This window comes from Microtus oregoni, unplaced genomic scaffold (assembly GCF_018167655.1).
Source record: "Microtus oregoni isolate MIOR12 unplaced genomic scaffold, Mior012 000003F_ref0000135, whole genome shotgun sequence".
Lineage (NCBI taxonomy): Eukaryota > Metazoa > Chordata > Mammalia > Rodentia > Cricetidae > Microtus > Microtus oregoni.
Window position 1 is genome coordinate 7523842 of NW_024543062.1, and position 26890 is coordinate 7550731.

At 44.1% G+C, this 26890-nt stretch overlaps 1 protein-coding gene across 6 annotated transcripts in view; it reads left to right on the forward strand.

The window, feature by feature from the left end:
* Positions 1-26890, forward strand: part of Cux1 (cut like homeobox 1) — a 329325-nt gene that overhangs the window by 136492 nt on the left and 165943 nt on the right. For all 6 annotated transcript variants that reach the window (XM_041648337.1, XM_041648338.1, XM_041648339.1 and 3 more), the window contains exon 3: positions 25822-25869. In XM_041648337.1, coding sequence (XP_041504271.1) covers positions 25822-25869 — 48 coding nt within the window. The remainder of the gene's footprint in view (positions 1-25821; positions 25870-26890) is intronic.

Consider the following 26890-nt stretch of genomic DNA (forward strand, 5'->3'; position numbering starts at 1 on the left):
TCTAGCTCTTTCTAGGAGCCGTATCAACATGGCAGCAGCCTGTGCTTTTCACTGGCTTCCACAAAATAACAAGTTCCAAGTCTGGGCTCCCCATGCATCCTCTGTTCTGGGCCTCTACCAACTGCAGTGCAGAACTCTGACCTCTCCTAACCAAGTAGCATGCCTGTTTGGGATTCAGAGACTAGTGGTGACAATGGAAGAGATACAGCAGGGAGTATGTGACATTAAGTAGAAGGGCTTGTTGAAGTTGCTGATGGTGGACTGAAAAGGGCTCTTTTGACCTAACTAACTGTGTGGAAGAATGCTTTTGGTACTGTTCAAGAGTACAGACATTTTGTGAACACATTTTTTTTGACAATAGTGACAATCAGATTCTTCAGTGGACGTATAGAGTAGTAATCCAAGAACAAGTCTTGTTTGAAGTCTGTTGCAGACAAGAATCATGTTTCAAAGATAATTATAAACAAAGTCAGGAGCTGAGGATATAGCTCTATTGGTAGAGTGATTGCCTAACATGCCACAAAGCCTTTTAAACCATGCATGTGGTACACACTTCTAGTCCTAGCATTTGGGAGGGGAAAGCAGAAAGATTAGTAGTTTAAGATCATCCTTGGCTACATAGTTAATTTGAGGCCTGAGCTACATGAGACTTCATCAAGACAGACAGAGACAGAATTAGAGACTGTTGGGGGTCTTTGTCCTGACTGACTGACTGACTAAATAGATCAAGACCCCAAGAGTCCTGCTTTCCCTTGTGTGGTTAGTGAGGACCACTTGGCTGTATCTTTTTATAATTTTCCTGTATCCCTGAACCCTTTACACTTCCCAGTGCTAACAGTAGATCCAGAGGTAAAGTGCTCAGGGGCTGAGAAAGGTGGCAGTTTTACATGATGAAGGCTTCATGTGTGAGTGCTCTGCAATTCTCTCCTCCAACATGCGTTTTTAAATCATATGCTGTGCAACCCTCTACTAAGACATGAACCATAGCATTGTGGATGCAAATGGCTTGTCAGACACCAGGTGCAGCTGAGGTAGCAGTGATCCCACCCCCAGGACAGAAGTACGGGTGGGGTCAGAGGGAGGGGTGGGGGCGGCAGAAGGGGCGGGGTCGGAGGGAGGGGCAACTTTAGCATCCAGGGTGGCAGGAATTGTGGGTTTTACTTTATCATCACACTGTACTGAAGGGAGGGAGGGACGGAAAACTGTCCAAATACTAGCTTGTTTGAAACAAGGCATACAAGACTTGGAATCTACAGCAGTGGTTAAAGTGCTTGCCAGACAAGCATAAGGACCCTATTTCAATCCCCAGATCCCACAAACAGCTGGATGCAGCACTGCAGGTGTTTGTAATCCTAGCCCTTCCACAGGGAGATGAGAGACAGGGGATAGGAGGATCATGGAAGCTCCAGAGAGGGCCAGGTAGCCTGGCTATGCAGTAGTGGACAAGAGATTTATATCAAAGGAGGCAGAAGGTTAGGGCTGACATCTGAGGTTCTCTTCCTACCTCTATGTGCATGCTATGGCATGTCATGCTCATACATGCACGTGCATGTGTGCACAAATGAAAAAAAAAAAGGCATTCATGGGATCCTCCTACTCACTTGAATTGTTAAGCATTCTAGAATATCAACTAGAATGTTGTCCCTAGGAAAGCCAGGCTCAGAGCAGGCACCAAGGCCTCAAAAAATTCCGAAAGTCTCTGGTTGACCAGGTTTTGCTAGAATTCAAAGCTTCTATAGAACATCAATTACATTTTTAACCAGTATTTTTTGGGGGGGGGGTGGAGTTTTCAAGACAGAGTTTCTCCGTAGCATTTGGTTCCTGTCCTGAAACTAGCTCTTGTAGACCAGGCTGGTCTCGAACTCACAGAGATCCGCCTGCCTCTGCCTCCCGAGTGCTGGGATTAAAGGCGTGCGCCACCACCGCCCGGCTACCAGTATTTTTTTTTTTTTATTTTTAAAAATATTACTTGGCTCATCAGGACTCTCTCATGTGGGCTAATAGAATTTTCTTTTGGAATTTGTAGTACATGTGGCAGGTAAGTGTGGCTATGGTTGGTCATAGGGGGTTGGCGAGGAAGGAATCCTGGGTGCCAGTGCCCCTGGCTAGAGCCCTTCCATGAGCTGCTTGAAGCTCAGGTGGAAATGAGGGAGGTGATGGTTCAGCCTCAGCGTCCCAGGCCCACTGAACTGCACATCTATTCCATTTGTCACTTAAGGACACTCTTCTGCCACAAAGACTACAGAAAAGTTTCAAAGCACAACCTTGATTTTGACTCTGTCTGTGTGTGTGTGTGTGTGTGTGTGTGTGTGTGTGAGAGAGAGAGAGAGAGAGAGAGAGAGAGAGAGACAGAGAGAGAGACAGAGAGAGAGACAGAGAGAGAAAATGAGAATGCCCAGGTATCTTTCTCTATCTATCTATCTATCTATCTATCTATCTATCTATCTATCTATCTAGGAGGGAGCATGTTTGCCATGGCAAGCTTGTGGAGGTTAAAGGGCAACTTAGAGGAATCAGTTCTCTCTTCCCACCATGTTGTTTCTAAAGATTAAACTTTTGTTGTCAGGCTTGGCAGCGAGTACCTGGTGAGCTATCTTGCTAGCCCTCCACCTTATTTTCTGAGACAGGGTTTCAAGACTGGAGCACAATGATTCAGATAGACTGACTTGTCTAGCAAGTGACAGGGATTCTCCTGTCGCCGCTACCCCAACAGACTGAAGCCATCACACACACAGATTTTTATGAGGGTTTTAGTTAGGTTTTCATGCTTGGGCAGCAGATATTTTACCCTTTGAACCATTTCCCCAGCCTAAAACTGACATCTGATTTTTGATGAGAGTTCAAGAGGCTGAGATCCTCTCCAGTTGAGACCACATTGACTACAAATGCTTGCCAAAAGCTAGTTGAGTTTCCGGGGCCTGTGAGCATCCTGGTTGAGCATTCAGTGCCCAGAAGGAGATTTAGTGCCTCTTTGTTAGATGTAGGAAATATATGTTTGTTTTTTGGACGTATGTTCCAGAGGGGACAATGACTTAGACCTCAGTGATATAGCGCTGAACCCAGATGCCAATGATCAAAGGCAGATTCATCCAGCTGTTGCTGGAAGAAAATATACCAAACTATTAATATGGGTTAAATTCTTGGGGGAAAAGGGAGGCTACCCCCTTCTTTTTTTTTTTTTAAATTTGATGGACCTTTTGGTTCATGGTAATTAAAAAGAAATCTTGTGTGTGTGTGTGTGTGTGTGTGTGTGTGTGTGTGTGTGTGTGTGTGTATACATGTGCACGTATGTATGAATGCCACAGAACACATGTGAAGGTCAGAGAATAGCCTCAGGTGCTATTACTTTCCTTGGGTCTTACCTATTTTTGAGATAAGTTCTTTGTTGTTGCTCTAAGTGGCCTACTCGCTTCCTCAAAATCTACTGTCTTGGCCTTCCCCATAGTGGTGCGAGTGTTGCAGATGCATATGCTACTGAATCTGGAGCCAAACTCAGGGTGTCAGGCTTGCTCAGTGAGTCTATTACCCATTGAGCCATCTTTCCTGCCCAGTTCATGGTAGTTTTGTACCTTTAGAGACTAGTGAACACTGAACAAATTCAGTTTCTGCAGGTTCTTTCTCCTCAAATTCAGCCCACAGTAGACAGACATTTGGAAAGAAGAAACCCTGGAAGTTTCAGAAAGTAAGATGTGAATTCCAGAGTGCAACTGTTCATTGAATCCACTTGGGGGAAAAAAGTATGACAGTACTAATTAGGTCATTAGAGATGTGGAAATCATATATAAACATTATGTCACTTTATACTAGACTTGAACAGTGTCAGGTCTGAGTGTCCTTTGGGATACCTATAACCTGTGCTACCCAAATACCAAGAGATAACTGGAGGGGTTTTGTGTGTGTGTGAGGACCACCTCAGCTATCACATTCCTCAAATGTTCTTTGCTTTTTTAAACATACGTGGTCAGACACTGGTCTGGAACACACTGCTTACACTAGGCTGACTGGCCAGTGAGCAGACAGTGAAGCTGGCCTGTGGAGAGAGCAGGACTCATTATATTGGGGTACTCCTGAGCTCCCAAGGGGAATATTTGCCTTTCCAGTCCAGAGTAGATCTGAGAACTCCTAATGCAAGCAGCGCAACTGCTGTGTATCTCCTTCTGAATATGCCTTGCTGACTAGCAACCACTCCTACCTCCCCACTCAGTTCATTGCCTCTCTAAGCAGTTTGGACAGGATTGTATGATGTTCTCCTTACTGTCACCCATTCCCCAACTCCTTTCCACCTTTCCTCAGTCACCGTTCCCTCACTGTGCCTGGCAGTGCAGGGTCAGTCACCTTCAAGCTTACCTTGAATCAATTGCTCCATGCAAAAATACAGTCCTTCCTGGTCATCTGTTGTTCCCTCCAGCTTCACCATCATTACAGTACCCCTGTGAGTGCAGCCCTGAGCCTCCCTCCACCCCTCCTGCATTGTTTTCGTGGCCAGCTTTGCCCACATCTGCTAGAAACCAGGACAAGCCAGTTTCTCTGCCAGGCAACTGTATTTGGACTGGCCTGAAGGCCTGGGCTCCCTCTGTTGCTGCCTTCAGGAACCTGTTTAATACTTCTCTTCCAGATAAGTTTTTTTTTTTCCTTTTTATTGGATGGAATGAGAAAACATTATTTTGAGTGGGGTAATCCAGACACAAATAAGTTTTTAAAAGGCCTTGGCTTCATTTTTAGGGAGCGTTTGACAACTTGAAGTCAGGCTGTGGATGGGTACTGGAAATTGTTAGGGTGGCGCTCTGTGGCTCTCCCCACACCAGCTCTGGTCAGCTCACCTAGGTTGCTTGGGCCACTCCTCAGCCTTGCAGCACCTTCTTCCATTTCGTTATGGCTTCCTTCTTCCTGCCACATGGACTTCAGAAAACAATCTGCATAAACCCTGGAGATGGCCTATTAAAAAGCACACATGATATATACTCCAAGACACACACTTTCAGTCACGGCTTTGCCAGGATATTTTGAAAAGCACCTGTCATCCTCATCTCCTATTTCCACCCCTGGGCTTCACAGGACTTCTGGAAGGAGGAATAGGAAGGCTTTGGCCTCATGAAGTTGAGTCCACCACTGGCACAAAAGATAGGATCTTTGGAACCAAGACAGTAACCTCAGCCTCCCATGCCCCATCAAGTGTGGACTGGGCACAAAGCTGGCTTTCCAAGGCATACCAGGGAGCAGTCAGGAAGCTATTTCCTCCTGCTGACTGCTAGCAGCTTTCTTCTTCCCTCTTCAACAGTGCGGACTTGTGTCAAGGATATGAGAGAGAGGAGCTGCTGACCTCTCAGGTTCACAGCTAGGCTTTGAAGTATGTTTCCTCTGGGCCAGGCCTCGCTGCTGAAGGATGCCCGGAAAAGGTCTGTAAGCCTCCACCAGCCACGGAATCCGGCCTCACCCTGTGTCCCTGGCCTGAGCATCTGCTGGCCTTCCTCCAGCACAAGACCAGGCACTCTGGTGGTGGAGGGGGCTCTAGAAAGGTGGCTGCTAGAGTCTGCTCATTCCCCAGACTTTGCTTCCTCCTGCATCAGGATGTCTTTTTTCACTCCAACCTCCTACTAGGCAGAAGCCTGGTCCTTTAAACTTATGCTGCAAGTGCTGTGAGATTGTCTGAAATCTCAATTCCCTAACCATCATGCCTCTCTTGGATTTACTCGGCCACATCTGGGAAGCAGACTTGTCACTGCTCCAGAAAGAGCACCCTACCAACAGGTTGTGGGAACAGGTTTTCTGCTGTGCTGAAGCTGGTGACAAATTGACAGACAAATTGACCTGTTGATCTGCAGCAGGGCCACTTGTGGTCCAGTTGCTTCCAAGATTAAACTTTCCCTGGTGACTCACAGAGCACCAGGAAGAGTGACAGGCAGCCTGCTTCAAGATTATGGACAACTGTGTGGAGCTGGTCTGGGTTTAAAGTATATGGGCTTTAGAGTTTTCAGGCTCTGTAAGAAAATGAAATCCTTTGTGCCAACTCTGGATCTGCTGGTTGTTTGAGTGGTGGATGCACGCGTGTGCGTGCCAGTGCACGTGTGTTGTAGAGAGTTCCTATTTTGAGCTGTTTGGGAAAGCAGCTGCCCTGAATTGAGACGCATGTGTCTTCAGCTTGTTTCCCGATGTTAGCACTAAAATAGAAACTGGCCTCTGTCGGCAGTGGCTCTCCCGGGCAGCTTGTCAGCAAAAGCACTTCCAAGTGTTTCCCCAGTCTGTGCTTTTGACGGAGAGTGCCTTCTTTCTTCTTTAATCTATTCTATTTGCTGGTCCAGTGATGGAACCCAGGGTTTTGTGCATGCTAGGCAAGTGCTCTACAGCTCAGCCACACCCCCAGCATTTCATCACTCTGTAGCCCAGGATGGCATTGAACTAGTAACCTCCCAGTAGCTCCCGGGTGCTAGGAGTGTCACAATTGACTAGGAACAGTCCTCATGTCTAGCTAGACTCAGTATCTCTTAACCATCATCACCGGGTAGCTTCAAGTCTTCTGAAAATTATTAAGATACCTACCCACAATCTAGACCTGGGAGCTGGCTGTGACCTTCAATTTGGCCCTCCTGGGCTTTAGTTAACCCCTAGGCTGTCTGGCCTTCCTCTCCAGCTTGAACACAATCGTGTTTAATGTTTGTGTTCTTTGCCTTTTAACTGAGTCATTCTTGTTTATTTAGCTGTGAGTGAGGGGCAGGTAGGAATGGGAAATGATCCCTCTCTACCCTTTAGATCACTCAATAACCACTTCCATCAAGTGGGTTCTATAAGCACTAGGAGCATCAACCTTAGAGTGGCCTGGCCTCACTTCTGGGTTCTCTCTCCTGTAAAGCAGTTGTATTGGGTGGTGAACAGCTCTATGTTAGGTGCATGGAATTCCAAGAGAAAGTTTCTTCTGCCTGGAGGAGAGATTGGCTTCATGCAAGGGGTTGCCTGGTTGTCCAGGCTTCTATTGTGTCTGCCTTGCATGGGCTCCTGAAATTGCCTTCCTGTGCTGTCAGTGAATGTGTCTTGTCCTCCCTGAAGCACTTCAAGAGGCCAGGACCAGCCAGGTGTGGTAGCATACCTGTAATCTCAGCACACAGAGGTTAAAGCAGGAGGATTGTTAGGTTTGATGCCAGCTTACCTATAACAAGACCCTATTTCAGAAAAAAAGGAAGAATGATGGGTGAGGATTATGTAACTTCTTGGCTGTATGCGTGCAAGGCACACAGCAGATACAAGTGCATTTCTGACATTCACTGCAGGTTTACTCAAAGCAGCAAGACTTACCCTGGTCCAAATTGTTTCCCTACTAATTAGCCACTTGCACTGAAACAGTAGTGAAACCTGAGACCCACGACTCCCACTCTAGTTGTCTCATTGAATAATGTGCTTATAATCACAGCATCGAAGAGGAGGGGTGGCAGCAGCAGGTGGATTTCTGGAGCTCACTGGTCAGCCAACACAACTGAATCTGAAATTTCCAGGCCAATGAGACCCTGCCTCAAAAAATAAAGCACTTACAAATATCACCGTCTGGAGCTCTGACTTCTGCACACATGCAAATAAACATGTGCATAGACACACACACAGAGAAGGCAAGAAAGCCACTTGGAATCGGCGTATCCCAGCCCAGCCTGAGCTCACAGAGAAAAGGGACTTTTACACATGGGTCAGAGCCTGGATCCTCCCTGGGTTGGAAAACTTGTGTTCTGGTGGCAACCTGGCTGCCTCAGCAGGCCTCCCCCAGCCTACTAGCCTCAATGCAGCATGAGTATGTTGGGTCACATTAGTGTGAGTGACCAGGCACCTGAAGCTGCCAGGACAACAAAGTGATGCTTCCATGAAAGTTGACTTGGCAACTCCTTTAGGAGTAAGTGTGACATTCAGTGTGCCCTCTCCTTAGAATACTTTGAGTTTCAGCTTCCATATGATGTTGAACATTCTAGGTCTCCCACAAAATACACAGCTCATTCCCATGTCCCCTTTATCCATATCTGGTATGGTTGGGATGGTTTTTCCATAGTGGATTACAGACTCGAGTGCAAGTTTCCAAGGACTCATTTTTAGCCTGAGTTTGACATCTTCCTCTACCATCAGGATGTGTTTAGTGAGGTATGACTGGAACTGGTCTAAGAGAGGTGCCCCTGACCTGTTGATGAGACAGGGTCACGGGACACAGGGCAGAATGCCCAGGTCACTTCTTTGGCAGTTCTGCAAATTCCTGCCCTACCATCCCATGTGCTATATGTCTTGGACTGAGATAGGATGTCAAGTTGCAACATTTATGAGAAGAAAGAGTAGATGCTGGTAATAAACAGGCTCATAAATGACCACAAGTAAATTTCTATTCCAGAAGCATTTTGAGCTTTCACAGACATATTCATGTTCCAGGTCTCATTTAATGTTTACAACAGCCTCTTGGGCTGGGAAGTCTGGGAGATGGGGCCTCACTGATGTTGAGGGTCATAGCTTTTCAGTTTACACAAGATCATAGTGGGCTTCAGACATTCACAGGACACACACGTGCCTGAATTCCAAAGCCTGGCTCATTCCACATGGCTAAGGCAAATCCTTCTCACAAGTATACCTTGTGCAAGAGGGTGGGACAAACAGAAAAGAACAGATCAGAGGTCCACAACTTCTGTGTGTGACTATAGTGCGAGGAATAAAACCTGACACACACTAGGCAGGCACTCTCCTCACTGGGGATTCTGGGTAAGCACTCAACTCTGAGCTAGCTTCTTAAACCTTTATCTGTCTGTCTATCTATCTATCTATCTATCTATCTATCTATCTATCTATCTATCTTCTCTTTTTAAAGACAGGGTCTCATCAAGCTTCCCAGGCAGGCCTTGAACTTCTGTTCTTGCCTCAGTCTCCCAAGTAGCTGGGAAGACAGGCCCAGTACCACAGATCTGACCACAAACCTTCTCTTGAAGGGTATGGCATTAAATATTTTAGACCTGACTGGGCAAAAGGCAAAATCAGGATATTATGTACTCACTTACATAACCATTTTAAATGTAACCATTTAAAAGTGTAAAAACCATTCTTAGCTCACAGACCATAAAAATACCGGGAGCCAGCTGGATTTAGCTGGCTAGCTGGAGCTTGCCGACCCAGGGTGGACCATCTCCTGTTAGTTATGAGCACAGTTCTGCAGATTTGGTCTCTTTCCCTCCCCTGCTGCTGGGGCAGAGCAACTGTGAGTCAGTGGACTTAAACCCGGTCACAGACACATTTGTGTTCAACAGAGTCAAGAGCATTTTTAAAAATGGCCATGTCCGCATCTCACAGTCACCCTTTGGTACTCACAGAACCACTGTTGTTCTGAGTTACAAGCATGGCTGCACTACCTGTGTGTTGTATGTGGCTCTGTGACCTCAGGCCGGCTTTCCATGCTTCTTCTGGCCAGAGTCATGGTCTTACAACAGGCTCTGGACAGGGTTTCACCTACCTTGAGCCAGCTTGGTGACTGTTCTTTATGTTCTTTAGATTCTTTGAGCAGCAGTGGTCTCTCGGACCACCTCAACAGTTGGATCCCTGTCGATGTGTTCTTTAATCTTTCATTTAGTCTGTATGTGCATAAACGTGTAGGTAGGGATGCCATGGTGCTGCGGAGATCAGAGGACAACTTGCAAGAAGGAGTTGGTTCTACCTTTCCACTCTGTGGGGTTCCTTGAATCCAGCCCAGGTGCTCAGGCTTGTCAGCCATCACCTTCCCTGTTGAACCATTTTGTTACCCTGCTTTTAATATGCACCCAGCTTGCCTCTTTTGGGTCCTCTTTCTAGATTCCCTTCTTCTCTGCTCAATCTCTGCTTCTAAACCTTCACTGGCTCCATTCCCACCCCTTTCCTGGATTATGCATCTGCCCTGCACTTTCCTTCTGGGTTTGTTTGTTTGTTTGGGTCTTATCCTTTCCTTATCTGCCATCTATGCACATATCTGTATTCTGTTTGTGCGTGATTCAAGTATATGACAGGTAGCTAGGTGACTAGACTAATGCTTAGCACCTATCAATGACTGTCCTCTCAGCAGGCCCCTTTCTCTCCTTCATTTCTCTTGAGTAGTGCAGGCAGACAAGCACTTCACATTTAGCAGCCTGTAATTCTTGCATGTATGGGTGGATGCTAGAGGGTCAAGAGTTCAAGGATACCTTCAGCTCCCTAGAGAGTTTGAGACCAGCCTGGGCTGCATGTGACCCTGACTCCAAAAAAGAATAAAAGATAATTATAAGAAAGTATCTTTTTTAGAGGACAGACCCTGTCCTGACTGTGTGCTTTCTAATGGGCAAAAGGAACTTCTAATAGCTCTTCAACAGTTGCTCCGTTCCTGATCACTCATTAAGTTCAGGTTCACCGTGCCTGAGGTCCAAGGGAGCATTTGGGGACAGAAAGGAGGCCCAGGAAATCTGGGATACACGTTCTAACCTGAACTGGAATGAATGTTCAAAGGCTTGGCCTGCATCTCTAGTACCTCCAGGAAAATATAGAAGACATCAGGGCACAGCAGTCTGGGGCACCAGCAGGTCTCAGTTTGGCATTCTATCCAGATAGTTTAGGGTAGAAGGCATTAGGTTCCCAAATACCACATGTCCTGTATACAGAGTGATGGTAAATCTGCACGTTGGTGCTGGTATGTATATGCTGCTATCAGACGTTTTATAGGATGTGGCCAGACTTTAACCTATCACTAAACTTGGCACATTCCCCAGGATAACCCTTTAGAATGTGTCCTGAAGGCTCCACGGGGCAGCAGCTCAGTTATTGGAAGGATTAAGAAATAAAACCATGGAGACTAGGGAGCTGCTGAGCTTTATCGGAGGTACAACAAATCAAGTGAGCCAGGCCTTATTGTGTGCGTACATGTGCACACAGGTGGATGTGTGCATGTATGTGTAGAGGTCAGAGGTTAACCTTAGGTGTCATTTCCTAGGTACCTTCTATCTTTTGTTGAAGATAAAGTTCCTTGTTGGCCTGGAAGTTTCAGATTAGCTGTCCATGACAGCTCTTGGAAGGCAAGTGCTTTACTGGCTGATTCATCTCCCCACCCCACCAGGTCTCTTCAGCCCCAAGTTCTTCACATCTCCTTTTCTTCCCCCAGGTAGTCTTTCCTATTTCTTTACAGTAGGGCTACATGGTAGAGATGTTTGGCCCACCAGCTACACTCTGACTCAGGCTGCCCAGTCTTGTGAGAGTCTCATGTGTATGCAATCTTAGCTGCTCTGATTACAGAATAGAAATTGCCATATACTAACCACAGAGGGTAGCATTCTTCAGCACTGTAGCCTAGACTGACCTCAAACTCATGATCCCCCTGCCTCAGCCTCTTGAGTGCTGGGATGACAAGTATGTACCATCATGCTAACTAAGCCTTAGTTCCTTTTTATTCAAGTCTTGGGGAATCTTAGCTGTACCTCAGAGTAGATGTTTGGATGCCTGGGGCCTGGACTTCTATATCCCTGGCTGTCTATAGAAGCTTTTTATAGGTCTTTGTAGCTTTTAAAAGTTGTAGCTAAGGATTTTCTATTTGCTACATGGGAGAATATGAAAATGAAAGTTAGAAGGCAAGACTGATAAGCCCTCTTTGCTGTGTCATCTTTGGTTGAACTCCCAAGAAACACAGTTGGGTCATGAAGTGTCAACTGCTGGCCATTTCGAGAATGGGTGTCTGTTCTCTCATCTGCTGGAAGTTAGAGACAGGTCTAAGGATGTATTTCTTTGCTTGTCTATAAGTTTGACTCCATAGAAATTTATTTGTTGAATCTATGAATGGGCCATTTCCTTAGATAATTATTAATCTTTTTCTTGGATTGGTTGGTTAGTTTGGGACAGTTGTTTTGTCTAGGATGGAGGTTTTTTTTTTTTTAGGTTGGTTGGTTAGGTTTTTGTTTTGTTGTTCAGATAGGGTCTCAAGTATCCTAGTTTGGCTTCTACTATGTAGTGGAGGGTGATGTTGAACTCTCAGTCCTCCTGCCTCTACCATCTCAGTGCTAGGATTATAGGCGTTTGCCCCGTGTTAGGTTTATGTAGTACTACAAATTGAACACAGGGCTTCATCATGCTAGGCAAACACTCTACCACCTGAGCTACATACACCTTTAGCCCTTACCCAGTTAATTCTCCCAGCTTGTAGGAACCTGAACTATTTTTATCATTTAAATAGGGAATAGGTAAAAAATAATCCTAACCAAGCACAATTTTCCAAACTATTCCTGAGTATGTGATATAAAACGCATTGGAGGGGGGTGCTACTCAGGTAAAGTTGTTTTTGAATCCTGACTGTCCTGTGCTATTCTCTTTTGATGTTGCTGGAATGTAAACAGTTAGCCCTGTACTTTGACCTTATTCAAACACTTAGCTATGCACACATTTTGCAGCCCAGGGTGATGATTTTAGGTCCTGTGGTTGGGTACACAGTCTTATGTCCTGGAGTTGCAGATCGAGAAACTCTGAAGAGAGATGATAAGGTATGGAAATTGCTGGAGCTCCACTGAATGATGGTTGGAGATAAGTGGATCTATATTAGCCGTATATGGTAATAACAGAAAAGTCTGGGCAGCTGCTTTTGACATCTATGAACTTATGTATGACTCATCCCGCCAGTTAGGCGGCTCTGGATAGCAAAAGCCTTCCACTGATTTCTTTGCTAAACTGTTTCACTGTACGGATGCCAGGCTGAGAGTCAAGAAAGAATCTCAAGACTGCCTATAGCCTGCCCTTGTTTAAGAGGCACGAGAGGTGACAAGAGGAATTCCTAAAGTATTTAATTGATTTTTTTAAAAAATTGTGTGCATGTTTTTTTTTTTTCTTTTTGAATCAGTTTCTCTAGATAGCCCCGGCTTGCTTAGAATCATGATCCTCTTGACTCAACTTCCCAACTTTAGGATTATAGGCATGCACCACCACACCCTGCTTTCAAAAGTCTTTTAAAACCATTTTCTCTGTTGAGTGTTACACTTTTTCTTAATGCTCTTAAACAGATCTTTATGTAGTTGACACCCCCATGTCTTCAATTTCTGTATACATATATAATTGGATATAAATTAAAAATATTGAGGGAGCTGGGCAATGGTGGCGCATGCCTTTAATCCCAACACTCAAGAGGTAGAGGTAGGCGGAGCTCTGTGAGCTCAAGGCCAGCCTGGTCTAAATCCTGTCGTGAAAAACCAATATGGAAATTGTCATCTGTATTGAATGTGCAAAGATTTTTCTTCTGTGATTATTCCTGAAATGACTCAATATACCAGCTAGAAACATAGCATTGTTACTATGACAAGTATTGCAAGTCATCTCGAGATAATTCGGGGCTGGTTGGTGTACAACTGAAGAACACTGGCCTAGAATCTCTAGTGAAAGGCTGGGAGCATGGCTCAGTGGTAGACCACTTGTCTAGCACAGGTAATTCCCTGAGTTCCACCCCCAAATCTCAACAAAATAGAAATTAAAATATGGTTTACAGAATACACTGTGTGGAGATGTACAAGTTGGTTCTATGTACGTATGGTGCCATTTTATGTAAGGAACTTCAGCATCCACAGATACTGTTTCAGATGGGTGCAGGGTTGAAGCCAACACCCTGTGAATAATGAGAGAGTTAACTGTATTCTTTAAGCACTGCAGACTAGTGAATAATGAAAAGTCACTGGCTCAGAAATCTTTTGGAGATTGAACATTAGAATGTTCTAGAGTGTGTGCCTTTTCTCTCCACCCTTGCTTACCATGGTAAACCTCAGCTGCTTAGTTTAGGAGTTCTCTGGGGATACTTATTAGATAACACTGAATGGATCTGAGGAGCTGATTTTTGGAGGTCCCAAAAGGGACCTTCTTGGATAGAATGAAGTTGAGTTCCTTTCTTAGCAGCACACACACAGCACTCAGGGTAAAGACCAGGGTCAGGATGCTTCATTCTGCCCTGAAGATTTTGTTTTCCCTCCCATGCTAGGTACAGGCTTCCTTTGAGATGCTTCGGAACATCTTCAAATAGTTTTAAAAGCTGCTTTCAAAGATTTCCATTCCTTAGTTGCCTGCTTCATGAGACATTTTGTAGGCCATCCATGTGGCATAAAGAATTTCGTCTAGAAATTAAGAAATTATGGTCTGCATTTCCTGTGCCAGTAGCTGGCTCTGTGTTATTTTCCATAAGAAATGACAGTAGAAGAGGAAGAGGGGAAAGTCATGTGCAAGCAGACCTCATTTAGATTCCATCTCTGTGGACTTGCTAGTTCCTCATGGACCACTGGGCATCTAGTTAGGATCCAGCTTCTTTTTGATCGTGTGCAGTAAGCATTGTGTCTGCAAGTAGATTTGCTCATCGTTTATTATTAATTACTCCTGAGCTGCTCTGTGAAGCTACTAAATATTAATAAACAGTATATGTTCGTGATTAAGCTGAGACAAAGGACCCTTCTTCCCATGCATCTTCCTCTTATAAAGTGATGTACACATGAATGATGGATAAATTGAGGCCAGGCTTTCAGATGAGGAAGCAATGGAAATGGAGACATGGCATGTTTGAGAACTAACTTTAAGTTATATAAACATTTGTTTGTTTGATTATTTGTTTTTGTGATTGTTAGGGACTGAACCCAAGTCTCTGGCAATAGTACAAAACAGTTCTTAAGCTGAGTCTTGTCCCTAGCTCCTCATTGGGAGATTCTAGGCACATGTTCTACATGCATAAGCCTCAGTCTGCCTTTAAGAAACACACACACACACACACACACACACACACACACACACACACACCCCATGTCCTTGTTTTGAATATTGATACCCTCTCTCTGTTCACACTGTAACTGTGTAGGACCATCTTTGTTCCTTAGATGTTGGTTTGTGGTGTTTCAAATCTTCTACACTGTCTCCTGAGACTTGTTCCTCTGATGATAAAGTGGAGTTACTCATCACAGAAATATGCATTCAGCATAAAGAAGAGAAAATTAAACCAGCTATATCCTAAAAATGAGTATTAGCATGTGGCTTTTAGGCCTGTACAACCTTGATATTGTGATATCATTTATAATCTACAGAGCTCACACCTTGAAAAATGAGTTGTGAAATAAGTAAATAATTGACAAAAATGTTTTAAGTAAATATGGTTTGGCATTGGGTTTGTAGTTGTGGGGCATGGTTTCTTACCTTCACTGACTGCTTATTCATGATTACTACATATTTTAAAACAATTGGGGTTGAAGAGATGGCTCAACAGTTAAGAGCACTTGAGTTCGCAGCACTCATATTATGGCTTACAAAACAGCCAATAACTCCAGCTCCAGGGAATCCAACATCTGGCCTCAGGGCACTTACATACATGTGTACAAATATGCATGCAGTAGTTTGAATATGAATGGTCTGCATAGCTCATGTTTGAATACTTGGTCCCCTGTTAGTGGAACTGTTGGGGAAAGGATTAGGGAAGGTGGCCTTGGAAGAGGTGTGTCAGTAGGAGCCTCATTGGTTAACTCCAGGCCAGTAAGAGACCCTGTCTCAAAAAACAAGGTAGATGGCACCTAAATATTGACAGTGTACCTACACATACACACTGAAAGAAGAAGAAAAGAAAGAAAAAACTGAAAAATATTGGGATCAACTGAAAGACAAACAAGACTCATTTTGAGAACAGATCGCAGAAATCTGAGGTGGCTTTCTTGTTTTTCTCTTCCTGGCCCTCTGTCTACCAAGCTGTGTCTGCAGCATGTGCCTCCTCTAGGACCCAAGGATTTGGGAACTGGGCAAAGACAGGCGAGTGTTTTCACACTTTCCCAAGTGGGGATGCTAGGCCACAGATGTTTTAAAACATCTGACTTCTTTGTCTGTATTGCATATTGGCCCTCAGAGCAGAAACATGGTTTTGAACTCCCAGCAGACATTAGTTTTCAGATGAAATAGCCATTTCTCAGCATTTTATTTTCATTAAATTGAGAGCAATAGGGGATAGGATGTGGCTCAGTTGGTAGAGTGAGTTCCATAATCAGGCATGGTGGTGCACACCTGTAAACTCAACATTCAGGAGGGGGAGACTGTAGGATCAGGAGTTCCAGGTCACCTTCAGCTATATAGTATGTTTTGAGGCCAGCAGGAGCCATATCAAGATTTTTGGGGAGGGAGGGAGGCAGGGAGGCAAAGAGGGTGGGCAAGGTCTATTGGTGTTGACCATGCTAGAGATGAATATGGAAGTTTGTAACAATATTGGAGTAAGGATATTAGAGCTTCTAGAAAACTCTGCTTTTGAGAAATGCCAAAATAGCAAGAAGTTTTAACTCAGTGGACTTGCTACAGGGTCTTGAAAAAGCCAGAATTCCCAAGACACTAGCTAAATGAACCCTTGCCTTTCAACACTCAGGTTCTGCAATAGGCCAGGCAACTGTCATGCACCTGCCAGTCATTTTGTTACACTGTAACCCATGCCCATCTGGAACCATCCCCTTCTCCTTGATTTGTTTCTTTTCAAATCTGACAGACATTATGGATGGGACACAAGTGATGCTGGATCTTGAGCAGTGAACCTGGCAGAGCTGCTATTGCTTGGGAACTCAGTGTCTCTGTCCTTTATGTCCCTCACTGACTAACTTTACCACTTACCCACTAGAGTCCCACACCTGATCTCCACACTTCCAGTCACTCTGTGACTCCAGGAAACTCCCCTTACCCAGTGTTACTAGGATAGTGCTAAAGTCACATCTATCACATTTGAGATTCTCCACCAGAACATAAAATGCTTTAAATGGGGCAAAGAAATTTAAATGGGAAGAAATTATAGCACGAGTGAGTTTCTCCTTTTCGAGATAATCTTATTTAATAACCAAAACCTCACAAAGATGTACATTTTATCTGGAGACAAAGGCAACGTGGCAGGGTCTGCATCATGGTAATTACATGTTTGGGTTTCATTCTTTAAAATATGTTTCTATTATTACAAGTTTAGGAAAAAGACTGTTCATCTATTCCATTGCTGGGTGGCCCATCCACTGTGAAAATAGGTCAAGAACTGTAATCTAACTCGACTACTGATAAATAATTAAAGCTAATGGAATTTTCGTAAATCTGTGAACTAAATTCTCTGAGTTGCTGCCAGGTCATACTGAATGCTGTTGTAGAGAGAGATTTTTTATTTAACACCCCAGTTTAAATGACATTTAAAACTACTCCTTCACCTCACAGAGACTGGAAAAGGTATGTGCTCATCTATAAAAGCATCTGAAAGCTTGAAGCCCATCAATAGCCATACCATTCACCTTCAGGTGATGAGATGGGAAGTGAAGGCTCCTGCATCCTGGGACAAAGGGAAACTTCACTTCTCACCAAACTCTCTTTCAGTTGAACCCTGCAATTGAAGTATCATATCTTGTTTTAACTACCTTCTACTCAGGGTTGGTTAAGTACTTGCAATGCAAGCATGAGGACCTGAATTGATCTCAAGAACTCATGGTAAAAGTTGACTGTGTTGGTTCATGCCTGCAGTCCCAGAGCTGAGGAGGACCCCTAGAATTTGCTGGCAGCCAGTCTAACTGAATCAGCAAGCTCCAGGTTCAACAAGAGCCACTGTTCAAAGAAAAGGTGGAGAGTGATTGAGGAAGTCACTATCAACCTCAGGCCTCCACACTCATAAGCTTCACACCTGGCCTGGGTTCTTGGCTGTGTTGATAAAGGGGAATCATGGGTGTTGTAAATGACACCAGGAATAAATGCTTGGAGCTAATTTCCCTTAACAGGGAGCTATGATGCTCTGCACCTTCATGGATTGCAGATTATTGTGAGGATGGATGGCTTACTTCTTAAGACAGCAGGCCCCTTATTCTTGTTTAGTGGTCCTGGCCTGTAACCTCAGCACTCAGGAGGAAGGAAGCAGGAGGATCATAAGTTGGAGGCCAGCATGAGCTACACAATGAGGTGTGAGGTCTGCCGTCCATCTGTCTGTCCCAGACACACACACATACCAAGAAGGAAAAGTTGGGGATGTGGGGGGCAATCTTGTTGTTACTTTTAAGGAAGGGGAAATTGGTTTGTTCTTTTTCAAGAAGCTGTACTTTTTTTTAGAGGGCTGTATTAACTTCGTATGTACTCACTTTCTTGTACTTGTCAATAATGAATCCAGATTTTTAAAAAGATTCTGTATATAGAAATGTCTAGATTACAGAATAAATCATCCTGTTTAAATTGCTCCTACCTAGCATACAAATGTTCTGGAATCTGAGTTTTTTGGATTTCTCTCTCTCTCTCTTTCTTTCAGAAGAGTTTTTGTATCTCAGGCTGGGTTGGAGCTCACTACAAATGCCTGATCCTCCTGCCTCCAGCTCACAAGTGCCATATTTATAGCCATACATCATTACACCCGGCTTATGTGGTATTAGAGATGGGACATAGAGCTTCAGGAATGCTAGACAGGCATTCTGCCAACTGGGCTGCAGTCCTAGCCATGCTTTCTGTATTTGTAAAGAGCCCTAGGATTTGATAGGTGCACTGTCCACTGTGACAAGGACTAGAATCCCACTCCCTCTTTTCTAGAAAGGAACTCTAGCAGTTCCTTCTGGACAGCCCCTGTGCAGTGTGACTCATGAGTCAGATGACACTGGCGACACTGGACAGAGGAAGGAGCCTGGAGACCATGTGTCAGGCACTGGGAGGAGGGCCAGGAGAGCCTAGCCCTACATCTTCAGCCACTTTCAGAGGAGAGGAGGGCTGCGTGAGAAGAAACTTCAGCCATTTCCACCTCCTCTTCTCGGGTTCACATTGTTCTAGAGCTGGGGATTTGGGGAGCCGTCCACTTGACGTCTCACTAAAGCAAACTCCTAGTAAAGTAAGCACCTGCGAATTTTCTTCCCCTTTCTTCTTCTCCCCTGCCCCTATTCCTTTTTTTTTTTTTTAAGACAGAGTCTCCTAAAGCCCAATCCTATTTAGAATGACCCTAAATTGGTCCTCCTGCTTCCACTCCCTGAGTGCTGGGTTTGCAGGTGTGCATCACACCTGACTGTGGTGCTGAAAGCAAACCCAGGGCTTTATGCATGTTAAGCAGGCATTATATGGAATGAGCTGCATCCCCAATCACTTAATCAAACTTTCCTTTTTTTATTTAAAAAATTTTATTTATTTTTTTTAAATATTTTTTTAAGGTTTATTTAACTTTATTTTATGTGCATTGGTGTGAAGGTGTCAGATCCCCTGCAACTGGATCTTCAGACAGTTGTGAGCTGCCATGTGGGTGCTGGGAATTGAACTCGGGTCCTCTGGAAGAGCAGTCAGTGCTCTTAACCACTGAGCCATTTCTCCAGCCCTAAAAAGTTTTATTTTGAGATACAGTTTGACCATGTACATTAGGCTGACCTCAAAGCTTTGACTCTCAACCTTCCTGCCTCAGCTTCCTTAGTCCTGGGATTACAGCTATGGAATGTAATGTAAAGCATTGTAATTGTAAACCACCAATGCCTGGTTTAAGTGAAATGCCTACCAAGTATTACTAAGCAACAATGTTTTGGCCACTCTTCACCAGAGAGATTTCTACCAAAGCTCAACACTTTCCCAGCTTGGTGGAAAGTCCTGACCTGATATGAGTTTCCTTGTGAAAGGCAGGACAGGTGGTCTGAGTGTAGGATGGCATGACTCTGACATTCCCAGGTGAACTTGACAACTGGCAAGTTCCACTGACCAGTTCAAAGGCTGTGGCTTCAAAGGGCAGTCCTGACTCCATTCTCCTAACTCTCTGCCAGTTCTGTGATTGCTCAGCAGAAGGCCCAGTGTCTTGGAGAGAGATATAACTGATCTATTTCAAATATTCACAGGACCAGGTGGAGTAGCACCACCCCTTAAGACTCATTATGCCTGTTACAACCATCACTACTTCTCTCTTCCTAGTCTCACCCCTCATTCCTGCCTATAAATCAAGTCACGAATACTTGTATGTATCTCAGAAGACCAGGACCTTTCCTTTTTTGTTTAATACAAAATATCACAATAGTCTCTAAAATAGGAGTTACTATATAGTCTTTTAGATTTAAAAAAAAGCAGTGACTTGCAGGCTATTATTTGTACTGTGTTAAATTTTGAAGTAATCCTATTTTGTCAGGTATAATACTTAGGTTTTTGTGTGTTTTGTCCATTTTAGAATCAGGGTCAATATAAATGATGATGACCATTAAAATATAAAAGCACTTGTTTCGCAGTTTAGAATAATGGTGTGTCTTGCATTTGGTGCTATTAGTTTTAACACGGTAGGCTATATAAAAATGTGCTTTGGGGGCTGGAGAGATGACAGCATTTAAGACCAATGGCAAAGGACCTGGGTTCAAGTCCTAGCTCCGACATGGCAGCTAACAATTGTATGTAACTTCAGTTTCAGGGGATCTGATGCCCTCTTCTGGTTTTCTCAGGTACCAGGCATACATGGTGCACAGACAATATGCAGTCAAATAATAAAAATAAAAATTTGAAATGTGCTTTGAACATATACTTAGGACATTTTCATTTTTAAAAAACATACATATTGTGTGTGTGTGTGTGTGTGTGTGAGAGAGAGAGAGAGAGAGAGAGAGAGAGAGAGAGAGAGAGAATTTGGTTAGTTCTTTCTTTCCATACAAACTCTGGAGTTGAACTTGAGTTGCCAGGCTTGGCAGCAAACTCATTTACTTTACTGGTTCTGTAAGACATTTTCAGTCAGAATTTCCTTTGTGGGGTGTGTGTGTTGGGGATCATCTATTCATGTGCATGTGAAGGTCAGGGGACTACCTCGGGTGTCATTCTTCAGGAGCTATCCACCTTGGTTTTTGATACCAGGTCTCTTCCTGGCCCGGAGATCTCCAAGTAGGCTAGGTGGTTGGCCAGCAAGCCCCAGAAATCTGCCTGTCTGTATCTTCCCAGTGTTGGGACCACAAGTTCACACCACCATCCCTGACTAAGAGTTTTCTGGCTTTGAGGTTTTGATAATGAAGGCAAAGTGAAGGCTTCATAAAGTCCTAATAAATGATGTTTTCCAGTCCTATGTGGCTATGTGACATGTCACCTCACCTTAAATATTTCTGAGGGTCCTTTGTGAAAACCAGTCTTCCGTTTTTACCAGCTTTTCAAACACATTGACACAAGAAGAAAATGTGAGCTAAAATTAAGGAGCGAAGAAAGGTGGGCCCCAACTCTGAACAAGGCAAATCTGGGTCCTGAGGTGATACTTAAGCCGGAGGTCTGAGGGGCTGGAAGCAGGAGAGATGTCACAAGGGACTAGAGACCTAAGACCTCAAAGAAGGGACAGAGTCTTCCAGTAACTTCTTCTGGGCCTCAGATAAACAAACAGTCCAGGTCCATGAGGGCCTCTGAGTACATGTTTATGGAGACCACACACCTCCTAAATGCAGGGCTAAGAACATAGTTGGAGCATTCTTTGTATTTTATCTCTTTTCCTTTTAAGCCAGAGTGACTGTCTCAACCAACTCTTTTTTTTAAAAAGATTTATTTATTTTCTTATTTATGTATGTGAGTGTTTTGTCTGTCTGTATGTATGTGCACCACATGCCTGATGCTTACAGAGACAAGAAAATGGCTTCAGATCACCTGGAACTAGAGTTACAGATGGTTGTGAGCACCATGTGGGTGCTAGGAGTCAAACCTAGGTCATCTGAAAGGGCAACATGTACTCTCTTAACTGCTGAGCCAACTCTCCAGTCCAAAATAATGAAAATTGTTTCTGCATAGAAGTTTCTCTGGTAATGTAACCTTTTATGCTATATGCTCAAGAGAGAGGGCCAAACAAATCGTTTTGGCCTTTTCCAACAGACATCTGATAGTAATCTCTTCAAGGGCATGTCTTTTCCCTAATTAAAAAATGCATTTACCATATGTATATATGTGTATATATATGTTGTGATTATAGGTAGTGTAGGTATAGGTAGTATAGATTTGTGTAGAGGTCAGAGGTCAATCTCATGCTATTCCCCAGGAATTTTTCATCTTGCTTTTTGAAACAAGGCTTCTAACTAGCATGTGTGTCACAGTGAGTCAGCTTGACTGGCGAACCCCAATATTCCCAGGGATTCTCCATGCCCAGCTTTTTACCAGGGTGCTAGGGATCAAACTCAGGTCCTCATGGTTGCACGGCAAGCAGCTAACTGACTGAACTATCGCCTCATGAGATGTTCCCACAAGAGCACCTCTTTCTGTGATTAAGACCTGTTTTGCATTTTGTTTAGTGAGGATACGAGATGGAACAAAAATTGATAATGCTGAAAAACCCTTAACTCAAATCAGTGTTCAACTCTATTCTTAGGGCTTTTAAACAGATGTCAGTTACCATTCCAGCATGGTTTCAATCAACCTGAACCCCACCTTTCTTCAGTTGGCAATTGTCACGATGGTTGCAACAGTGATGACCCCAGACCAGAAGCAGCAGAGACTGTGGTTTCAGTGGCTGTCTAGAATACAAAGGGCACCATGCTTTAAAAAGAGGATAAATCACTTCCTGTCCATGCTAACTGATGGTGACAGAGTCCCGTGGGCCAGAACTGAGCAACTTTGAGTCTCTCTCCTTAGTTTAGTAACAAACCAGATAATATTTGCAGGCAGCAGATTGAGATAAGGCATTTCTCAAACTGCTGAGAAATAAAATTAGAATGGGTGACTTTTAGCTGGTGGTTTGAAGTGCATCTGTGTCAGTTTGTGTGAGACATGTGAATACATAGTCATTTCTTCTTCCCATCAGCCTTTGGGAAGGGTAGGGAGTGCACATGCACCTGTGTGCACACAGATACACATCTGGCTTTAATATCAAAAGGTTACTTCAGGGACTGGGATCGTGGCCCAATTGGCAAAGCCCTGGATTCCATCCCCAGATCACACCAGCTTGGCATGTATATTCCTGTATTCTCAGCATCCATGAGGTAGAGGCAGAGGGATTGAGGAGTTCAAGGTTATCCTTAACTACATCGAGTTCAAGTCCAGTGAAATCCTATTTTAAAAAGCCCCAAATAATTAGAAAGGGCAAGCCTGTCCTGAGAGGTGTAGCTCTCTGGCCTTCCTAGAACCCTGTTAGGATGCAGAGATAATTCTATTACCTCCTTGCTTCAGGCAGTAGTTTTCTTATAAGGCCAACTTTATACCAAGAGGCGGGCTTGGGGAGCCCAGGGACTACCTGGACTTGGGCCCCCACTGACCCATAAAAGGCTCCCATGTCCCTTTCTCTGCTGTGGTCCCCATGTTGGGGGCTCTTCATTTCTGTCATTGTGTAACCTTACCCAGCTTTTCTCTTAATCCTCTGAATGAGGCTTTATAAGAGAGGACCTGACTGGTACAACTCAGTTGGACTTGAGCTTGCCATCCTCCTGAGTCAGCCTCCCTTGTGCACAAGTCACTACACGTGACTTTCATAAGCCGTCTGAGTGACACACATGTCCATCAGTACCATGTTACTCTTTTGGTGGCTACTACATTATGCCATTCCACACTTGTGGTGATTTAATTCTTTATACAATTTTAGCTTAGTGTGAACTAGAGAGGAAGGTCGGTGGGGAGACTGAGTTCAGTTCCTAACTCGTCCAGCTCCCTGACCTTAGACAAATTCCTTCCCCTTCTAAACTGTGGACATCCTTCTGTTCAATGTTCCAAGCCATGGTGTAGATGGGATCACTGGGCAAAGGTTAAGGACTGCTGGTGCCCTGTTCCTCCCTGTCCTTTCCTCTTATGCTTTAACTAAAGGTTCAACACATTTGCTATGGCAGCTTCCAAACCTACTCCAGCTGTTCTCTGTTCCCTGGAGCTTCCCAGCTGCTAAATCTAGTCTTGTCTTCCCTTGGTCCTTTGCTCTGCAGCTTTCTGTAGAAGCAACACCCTTCTCTTGGGAACTCCTGTTTAGCTCTGCATTCTCCTGGCTCTTAGAGTTCTTGTCCGCATCTTAACCTCTCCCATTGACCCTCCCTCCCAGGAGAGTACTGATTTGTAAATGCATCTCTTGGCATGAGCTACCCATGATAGAGATGGTCAACCACCTGTGGCAAAGGGCGTGCCACCAGGCCCTGTGTCTCCTCCCCGCTGAGCCATGTAGCAAATATCCAGTATACTAAGACTTAATGTAAAGTGATTGTGAACACCACACGAGTTCTTATATAGCTCAGACTGACCTTGAACTTCTGAGGTTCCCCACCTTTACTTACCAAGTACTGGAAGTACGAGTGTGCTCCACTACATCCAATGCTCATTAGAAAGATGACTCAGTGGTTAAAAGTGCTTGCTGCTCCTGCAGAGGGCCAGGTTTCTGTTCACAGGTCGTTAACTACTACCTGTAACTCTAGTTCCAAGAGATCCAGCACCCTCTTCTGGCCTCTGTGGGCACCTGCATGCAGGTACAAAGATAGATGCAAAATGATAAATGAATAAAATTAATTTTTTATAAGAAGGGCTGTATAATTCCAGCCCTTGGGAGGTGGAAGTTCAAGGTTATCTTGAGCTACATAATGGTTTAGATGAGAGTTTGTCTCAAAAACCAAACAAACCCAAGAAACACAAATCTTTCTCCTGTCATTCTTGCTTTTAATCTTTCTTTGCCCTTCACTGTTAGATTTTTATCCTGTCCTTCTGGAAGGGGTGGTGGGCTGAACAGAATAATATTTTATTCCCTATTGCTACCATCTGCTTATAACAACAGGAATACATCATCTAACACCGCTGGAGGGTAGGAATCCAGAACAGGATTTACGAGATGGACATAGAGGTGCCAGCAAAAGCTGCATTCCTTCCAGAAGCTTTGGGGAGGTCTGGTTCCAGCCTGTGCCAGTTCTGCCAGGCTATGCTTATCCTCTGGCCAGGACCCCACATCTTCCTGTACTCCCAATCTCAGCTTCAGTGTCAGAGTCCCCTCCTGACTCTCTCTTGGAAGGACTCCTGTGTTTCTCTTGGGTACTCTAATGACATTAGTCCCATCTGGATGGTCCAGGATTCTCTATCTCAGGATTGTTAACATAATCACAGCTGCAATGTCACTTTACTGTGTGAACTCACGTATTCGCAGGCCTCAAGATATCTTTTGGGGGCCATTAGTCTCCACAGGTAGCAATGTTTGTGTAAAAAAATAAAAAAAAAAGCCTGTGAATGCATCTCATTGCTTTCTGTCATTGAACATAGTGTAAAAATACAGGAATCATCCAGTGGAGGAGCAAAAAATATTGGTTTCTCCACATGTATGAATGGAACCCTTAGGAAACTATGGGTAAGGGAGGTGACTCAGTGGGTAAAATGTCTTGCCATGTGAGCATGAGGATCTGAGTTTGATCCCCAGCACCCACATAAAAGCTGGATGTGCAGGGCCATGTACTTAATAATACCAGTGTTGGAAGGCAGAGACACTGGTGCCTCTCTGGCCAGAAAGCCTAGCTGAATCAACTCCAGGCCACTGAGAGACCCTGCCTCAAAAAGTAAGCATAGAACAAGTGAGGGGGCTGGAGAGATGGCTCAGAGGTTAAGAGCATTGCCTGCTCTTCCAAAGGTCCTGAGTTCAATTCCCGGCAACCACATGGTGGCTCACAACCATCTGTAATGAGGTCTGGTGCCCTCTTCTGGCCTACAGACATATACACAGACAGAATATTGTATACATAACAAATAAATAAATAAATATTTTTTTAAAAAAGGGAACAAGTGAGGAAGACATTCATCTCACATGAACATGTACATATACCACACACACATGTGCATGTTAGAAGTTACACTGTTTTGTTTCATTTTGTCTTAGAACAAGGCCTTGCTTTGTGATTTTCTGTGGTAATAATCTGCACAGAGCCTTCGTAGGAATCCTAACCCATGTTGTTCTTCTCTTTCTTCCCATGGCTGTTTCCTGACCTCCTTTCCACCCAGGATTTGCGCAAGCAGGTAGCACCACTGCTCAAGAGCTTCCAAGGGGAGGTAAGTGAGCCTTTATGTTCACTTTTGCTCAAGCCACCTTTTGTTTTTGTTTTGGTTACTTTTCTTATTACTGTGACAAAACACCTGACAGAAGCAACTTAAGGAAGGAATGTTGGTTGTGGCTCACAGTTTGAAGGTGCAGTCTGCGTCATGGTGGGAAGGGATGGCAATAGTAGCATAAGGCATCTTGGTCACATCCTCATTCAGGAAGCATAGACATGAATGCTGATGCTCAGCTTACTTTCTCCTTTTTATTCAGACTGGGTGAGAAGCTGTGGAAATGGTACTGAATGTGTCTTACTTCCTGAAAACCCTTCCACTCTCTGCTTTCCCTGATGTCTCCCCAACAGACAGGCTGTTAAGATGAAAGTAGATCAGAAATACTTTTAGAAAAAGCCAATAATAACTGTTGTCTTTGATTGAAAAGTTTGAAATTTTATAATCATAATGATTACATGTAATTATTATGGCAAAGTCATCAAATTTAACTCATGTTGAAATTAGATTGATTGATTGCTGTACTTAATTTTCTGTTTCACAAGCCCAGACAATTAATTGGGAGCAGGAGTTAACCTCACTCAGTGTTCAATCCAACTTGAAGCATGTCTACTCCAACAGTAATTTAAATAATCCCTCATAACCAGGCCTGGTGAAGCATTCTTGTAATCCACCCAACACTCAGAAGACTGAGAGGAGAATTTCGTTCTAGATCTCAGCTACATAGTGTGTTCCAGTTCAGCCTATGCTATATGGCAATACCTTGTCTCAGTACAAACAAACATATTCACACCTGGGACATACAGAGGTCAGATTCCCTGGAACTGAAGTTACAAATGGTTATGAGCCACTATGTGGATGCTGGGAGCAGAACTTTGATTTTTTTTTTTTTTTTTTTTCCGAGACAGGGTTTCTCTGTGGCTTTGGAGCCTCTCCTGGAACTAGCTCTGTAGACCAGGCTGGTCTCGAACTCACAGAGATCCGCCTACCTCTGCCTCCTGAGTGCTGGGATTAAAGGCGTGCA